A 7029-nucleotide genomic window follows, 5' to 3' on the forward strand; every position below is an offset into this window, starting at 1 on the left:
TTGTCTGGCGGGTGACCAAGGCGCCAGGCAATCTAATTTCCATTTACCCATTTTGCCAACCCCCTCCCCTCCAAAAATGCCCCTACTTTGTTGGCTTTTTCATTGGGTTTTTCAGTCGGAAGCAGCCGCACCTGGAAGCTGGCTAAAAAGTTCACTTCAGGCAAAATTAAGTGTCATTTTTATTCGATTTGGTCTTCTCTTTTTTTGGTGCTATGAAAAGTGCACTCGGCAGTTAAGCAGAGTTTTGAGAGAGTTCACGGGCTATTTTATTGATTTCAATGGAAATGGAAATGCAATTAAAAATTTAGCAGAGTTCCTGGCGTAAGTGCATTAACATTAACTGAAAAATGATTTATGCTGTGTTTGACATTTTAATTATGCTCGCCGACGCAGCAGCAAACAAACAACAATCATGTGGATATCTCCGTGTGCCGGCGTGTGAGTGACTTTCATTAAGTTCTTTTTTATGCGCTTAAATTTCCGGCCATTTGTTTTAATTTTTGTTATTTAACGTTCAATTTTTAATGTTCAATTAATTGCATTAAATTATGTGCAAAATTATGCACTTAAAATGCAATAAGTTTCCGCCCATAGACAAAATTGACCCATCGGATGAGTTGATTTTTACATTTTGTCAATTGAATAATGCACATTGTCGGCTGTGTGCGTAAAAAAAGAATTGATTGTAATATATTAAAATATATTTTTGCTAGTAAGAAATTTAAGGGCAAAGTTTGCTTTCAATCAATAACCCGTTGGAAATTATTCAAGCGAACTGACCTTCGATTAAAGCCACAGCCTTCGGAATTTCTGTATTTCTGCTCCGCCAGCAATCACTTTAATTAAGCTTCATCTTTTTGGCCCTTACGTCGGTTGTTTCACTCACTATTTGGTTTATTTTTTTTCGTTGTGTGGCGGACAACAATTTGCCAATAGCGTCCTGGACAGGACATACGCATGCCGAAGCAATTAGTCAGAAAATTTAACACAGTTCATTGGGCAAATTTGAACACGGCTGAAGCTAATGACATAATTTCGCCATTGACTGGATTAGATAATGCCTAGGACACACTTGCACACTTATTCCCCCGCGCCCTTGTCCTCGTCCTGGTCCTTGGCCAGTTAATTGTTGTCCGTAGGTCCTGGTCAGGACACATTACAATCTGTTATAAGCCCGAAGCCAAAGATTAATGATCAGGAAGGCCTAATGAAGTTATTCCGGACAACGGACAAAAGACAACGGACAGAATTCGATTCCCTGGGCTCCTCGATGAAGACAATGTAGGTGTGATGAAGTGCCAGCGAATCCTGGGGAATTCAAAGCTTGCTTTTTTATTTATGATGCGTTTAAATTGTTGCTCTTTGCATATTTACCTTGTTATTTTATTACGTGACGGAAATGAAGAGAAATATAAAATACAATAAAATAAAAAGCGCGAGCAGCGTCCACATAAACAGCGCGAAAACATTGTCACAGCGTGAAGTCGAATGGTTTTTACATGCAAAAATATTTCATTTCCTCCAGCAGCGAAATGCTTAATAATAAAAAAAGCAAAATGAGCGACAAAGTAAATTTCATAGTGAGAGGGACCCAGGAAGCCGGGACAAATAAAAAACTGCAATAAAAATCTGTTTAACATGAAGTGCGGCAAACGCACAAAAGTCTTTCTGAAGGGAGTTCCTCGGCAATCGTCTTGTTCTGTCTCCGCTTGCCTTTTGCCCATACACTTTACAACTTATGAGTGCTAATAAAATTCACTCGGCACAGAACAGACACGCATATATACCGCTCGAGTTACTCAAAAAAAAGTACAAGGGAGTCAGTCCTTCAAGGTGTGCGCTTTGATAAAGAATCCCCCTCCAGGCGAATCCGTTTGGGATGCGGGGACTAAGTGGAGTAGAGATCCCAATGGACAGAATAAAAGGCAAGGATTTCATTTTAAATTTAACAATTTATTGTGTCAGCTCTGCGGAGCCAAAGAGTGGTTGGCAGTTGCCTTCTGCAATTTCTGTGATAATTTCGCAAAGAAACGCTTGCCGAATGAAGAAAAGAAACCCTGATAAAACCACCGATGCATAAGCTTATTGGACATTATTAGGTGTACTTTTGCGATTATGATTTACCAAGATTTGTATCTATTGCATAGAATTTGAGTACTTGTTGAAATATTTATTAAAATAGGATATTTTGTATAAATGAAAAATATTTAACAAGTAGAAATAAGGTTTTTCCCAATATAACTTGATTAATGGTTTGCGCATTGGCTCAAAAGTTTATTACTCATACGCAGTGTTGGTCGTTATTGAATAACTATATTTGTTCGTAATACAATTTCCTATAAATGTACTTCCCAGCTATCAAAGTTAACCTAGAGAAAGCTCAAATTACAAATAAAAATACAAATGAAGCAGAATCATGACTGGAAAGTGGAGAGCTCTTCTGCTTTTGCTGCAACTGCTGGGAAATTTGGAGACGGGTCAGGCGATCTGGTTTCCCTGGTACTTCCAGAGGTACGGACTAGCCCCGCACTCGACTCGACATGGCGGAGGTCACAAGAACAAGACCGATTCGAGCTGTCCACCGGGCTACGAACCCAAGTCCTCGGCGGCCAAGTTGATGGGAGGAATGGGAGGTGAACGGAGTGCTGGATCGAGAGATAAAGGACGACTTTGCGACGATAATCCCGTGCTGATGCAGCTGGCCCGACTCTATGTGGTGAGTCCCGAGAGGATTGTCCTGCTGCTGGCCCAGCCCTCGCTCACCGATTCCTGCGCCGAGATCACCGAGGTGCTGGGCAACATACGAAAGTCCATGCGCAACTGCATCCTGGCGCCGGACAATATCTACGGGAGATTGACCGATGGCCTGGCCTACTTCCAAGCGGAGGTCTGTGAGGGCGGCGATGGCAGCAATCGGAAACGATGCACTGGCCTCCAGGAGTCGCACAACTGCCTGCGGGAACTGCGCACCGATATGATCGAGTGCGAGGCTCCGGCGGATTGGTACGAGCGGAGGAATGCCACCAAGGTGTGCCACATCTTCAACGATGTCCTGGACTGCTACTACACGAGGGCCGCCCTGCTGTGCGGCATCGAGGTGGCCAAGCAGCTGAGATCCTTCGCGGGGGACAGCATGGGCCGAGCCATGGTGCACAGGTGCGAGGTCAACAGGAGATTACCGAGGGTGGATAATGCCATGCCCATCGCCACGAATAACGGGGAGGGTCTAGGGTTTACTTTTCTTATTTATTTTAATTTTTTGCACATTATCATTTGGCGTTCAGGCCTTAAAAATATATTTCTGTTATAAAAAACTGTTTATTTTCCAATTTAATGAATTTAGTTTATTCCTTTGAGGCTGGCGTTTTGAAATTTATTTATTTCAAGCTGTCACCTGCCCCCACGACGTAGCCTCAATAAAGTTTGAGAAAGGAACTAAATAAACGTACGGCCATCATTTATCTTGCGATTGGCCTAAAATGCCAACTTAAGTGTTTAGCCATTTTCAACTAAATTTCAATAAACACCCGAGGGACTTGGGCTGTCGACAAAGTAAGCCAATTTACCAACACCCGCATAGTTCGGAGCTGTGCGTGGGTATCTGTGTGAGAGGCGACCGCAAACATACAAACACTGCTCACGGGAAACCGATGTCGACATTCGCCTCTAGCTTAGAGCGAAACTCATCAATTATGTTGACGCGGCTGGAAAATAGCTGGTTGGTTTTGGATGGGAATGGGGATGAGGATAGTGGGATGTGGGTGGTTCGATGGCCGCGGGTGGTGCGGCGGTTCGCCGAGGTGGCCTTTGTTAATGACACCTTTCCCAATCGCTTGAGCCGGCCAGGAGGAGCGAGATCCGAAGGCTTTGGGGGATGGCTTTTACATTTGCATCACACGCGAGGAGCTTGGCCGCAGGAAATCTGCAAAATGCACAGCGGGCTGCCATTGAAAAGCATTCGAGTGGTTGAACCTCAGTTTATCAGCATCGGCAGTCAATAGCCATACGTTTAGTCAGGATCAAAAGGTATGCTTATTAAATTTTAAGTCAAACTTTCCATGTCAAAGTTTATTATGAAAAAACCCTAAAAATGGTCCCCATTTTTTCCAGCTTGCATTGCATTTTATAAATAACGTATTCTTATTACTTATTCTTATCAAAATGTCAAATGGAATTTGTATTTTCCCATGAACTCATATTTAATATGAACAAATGAGTTGCTCAATTTTAATTTTTAATAGCTGGACAGCTAATTATTCAGACAGAAAACATTTGAAATACTCCTAATCAACACAAAATGTTTTACGGAAGCAAAATGAGATTAAGTGATTAAGGGGAAATCACCGCTTTGGGTTGACGAACTGTTTCCTATTATTTTTCGACTGAATTCACTTATCAAGTTATTGTTGAATATTCACGTGCCCTTAATCAGTAATAAACTCATATATATGTATACATTATAAATTATGAATGTCAATTATTTTTCAAGATAACCTACGAATTCCGTAGATGTAAATTAAATGGCAATAGAAACTTGGTGAGCGTACTCGCGTTCGCACGCAAAAAATTTCCGTCTCCATTTTTTCAAAAAACTATTTAAGTCAGTGATGTGGTCAAAAATAAAAATTATTTTAGTTCTTTTCGCTCTTGTGATTCCAAAAAATGTTTATATGACTGTAATTTATATAGAACTGAACGATTATAATGAGAATCAAGAAGTGCAAATAAGACTACCAAATAATGATACATTAGGCATTACACTTAATTTAAAAATGTTTAAGCCAAGTGAAGTTCTAAATGTTGATAATACCACGTTGTCAACAACAAACAAAGATTCCGTAACACCTACGCCACTGACAATTTCAGACACAACAACAGAAGAATCAACCACTTACACGGAATATTCATCTACTACTCTCCAATCAAATCAGGAGGTAAAATAATATAAAAATATTTTTTAACTTTGAACTTACAGATTCATTTGGCATAAATAGATCCTAACTGAACTATTTATCACACAAATAGTTAAGCATTCTTCGTTTCTTAAATATATTATTTAAATATAAAATCATTGCGTAATGAAGCTAACTTGGAACCAATTTACCAATAACAAAGCCAATCATAAAAACAGCAGAGTTCAATTACGTTTTTATTTTACAGACTTATAAGAGTACTCAAATTTCAAATAAAGATGGGTTCTATATCTCTTAAGAATGCTGCCCAATAACAAATAATAACAAATACAAATTGATTTTTTAGGATCTCGAAGAAAGTGGAGAAGTTGAAGGAAGTGGTAGTTATGATTATGACTACGAGCCAGTAATTGAAGGTAATTAATGTCAACATGTCATCATAATTATATTGACTCGTTACAATTTTCCAATTCCATGTTAGCAACAACAATTTCAGCTTCCATGCCAGTTACAACAACAATACCAACTAGTGCTCCAGACGCATTATCCAATATAACGGAAAATTCATTAAGCACTCAACAAACAATTAAAGAGGTAATAAGTTTTCAAATTGTGGTATTAAATCCCATCAGAAAACTATTAAAGAAGTAACACGAAAATCAATATTAACCTTAAAATTAATTCTTTTGAAAAAATACTCTAGTATGATTTTGAAAGCTACGATTTTAAGTTTTTTGAAGTATTTTTTTATTTTTAATCATATTTTGTAAATAATACAACGTTTTAATTTTCGGTTTTACTTACAGATATTTAACAACACTGAAATATTAAAGAAAGAAAACGATCTGGTTATAACCCGCATTTTAACGCCTCCAGAGGTGAATCCATTGCTAATACAATCTTAATCCCCGAAGTAAGCGGCCAATTAATCAAAACTTTTTTTCAGGACCTCGAAGTTAGTGAAGAGGATGTATATGCTGGTAGTGGTGATTATAACTACGAGTCTGAAATTAAAGGTAAATGAAAGTTAACATATAACTATAATTGAACTAAAACTTGAAAATTTTATAATTTCATGTTAGAAACACCGAACACAACTTCTGAACCAGTTACAACAACAACTACAACGACCAGGGCTCCAGAGGTTTTAAGCACATCAACGGAAAATTCTTCGATCACTGATCAATCAAATCAGGAGGTAATATACATTCGAAACCTAACAAAAAAAAACAAGCGATTCGAATTTTATTTAATTAATAGTAACAAGCTTATATTGTTTTCTTTTATGTACAGTTTTTAAACAATACTCATACCTTAATTAAAGAAAACGATGCTGTATTAACTCGACTATCGACGCCCCCAGAGGTAAAACCATTAATTATAGAATCTAAATCTTCCAAGAAAGCGTCTCAAATAATAAAAATACATTTTTCAGGACCTCGAAGTGAGTGAAGAAGTTGAAGGTAGTGGAGATCACCGAGGTAGTGGAGATCACCATGGCAGTGGAGACCATCAAGGCAGTGGGGATGGTTTCAATGGGCCACAGATTGAAGGTAAAAAAAAAATGTTTATATATATACTGTTCATTATAAAGAATACTGAAAAATTTATTTCCCTTCAGGTACCCCAAGTAACGACCAGCACCTTATTAACGAAGATATTAGCAGTAATATTTTAGAGAATCAAAAGGAAGACTTTTATTTTCAAAGTAATACAAAAACTTAAATTAAATATTTAAACAAAAATATATAAAATATGGTCATACAATTTTACAAACTAATTAATATTAAATCTGATTTATTTTTATTGTTATTGTCAAATGGGACTAAAATGGCTAATAATCACCTAATCGTTGTCCAATTTTCGTTATATTTTCAATTGCACCCACAAATTGCAAACAATAAAACGTAGGTGGTAGAAAGTTATAGCGGCTAATACTAAAATTCAATGCCTCAATTAAGCACAGCAAACGAGTATAAAGACGGTGGTAACACCCACGCCATTTCGATGGGAATACGCACTCCATGTGGCAAAAAGGGGCGTGGCCTCGCAGGATGCACACAGGACCAACCAGAATCTAGTGTGGCGCCCGTTTTGTGTCGCCATGGCTGACGTT

The 7029-nt window shown here is 38.3% G+C and overlaps 2 protein-coding genes across 2 annotated transcripts; both read left to right on the top strand.

Moving 5' to 3' along the window:
• Positions 1 to 2352: 2352 nt before the first annotated feature.
• Positions 2353 to 3314, top strand: LOC108068703 (uncharacterized). The gene has a single exon (XM_017158430.3). It carries the CDS (start codon positions 2417 to 2419, stop codon positions 3308 to 3310), a length of 894 nt encoding a protein of 297 aa, XP_017013919.2. The 5' UTR covers positions 2353 to 2416; the 3' UTR covers positions 3311 to 3314.
• A 1239-nt stretch (positions 3315 to 4553) lies between these two features.
• Positions 4554 to 6672, top strand: LOC108068702 (uncharacterized). The gene is made up of 10 exons (XM_044394949.2): positions 4554 to 4600; positions 4867 to 4934; positions 5260 to 5329; positions 5395 to 5507; positions 5720 to 5791; positions 5860 to 5929; positions 5996 to 6111; positions 6207 to 6278; positions 6349 to 6466; positions 6535 to 6672. The coding sequence occupies exons 4-10, from the start codon at positions 5415 to 5417 to the stop codon at positions 6636 to 6638; spliced, it is 645 nt and encodes a 214-aa protein (XP_044250884.2). The 5' UTR covers positions 4554 to 4600; positions 4867 to 4934; positions 5260 to 5329; positions 5395 to 5414; the 3' UTR covers positions 6639 to 6672.
• The last annotated feature ends 357 nt before the right edge of the window (positions 6673 to 7029 follow it).

This window comes from Drosophila takahashii, chromosome 2L (genome assembly GCF_030179915.1).
Source record: "Drosophila takahashii strain IR98-3 E-12201 chromosome 2L, DtakHiC1v2, whole genome shotgun sequence".
NCBI classification, from domain to species: domain Eukaryota; kingdom Metazoa; phylum Arthropoda; class Insecta; order Diptera; family Drosophilidae; genus Drosophila; species Drosophila takahashii.

Bases quoted from the DNA above. Each gene is read 5' to 3' on its own strand.
- LOC108068702 (XM_044394949.2), top strand. From the start codon at position 5,415: ATGCCAGTTACAACAACAATACCAACTAGTGCTCCAGACGCATTATCC. The intron at 5,792-5,859 runs GTGAATCCATTG...ACTTTTTTTCAG, and splicing joins GCATTTTAACGCCTCCAGAG to GACCTCGAAGTTAGTGAAGA. The intron at 5,930-5,995 runs GTAAATGAAAGT...ATTTCATGTTAG, and splicing joins CTACGAGTCTGAAATTAAAG to AAACACCGAACACAACTTCT.
- LOC108068703 (XM_017158430.3), top strand. From the start codon at position 2,417: ATGACTGGAAAGTGGAGAGCTCTTCTGCTTTTGCTGCAACTGCTGGGA.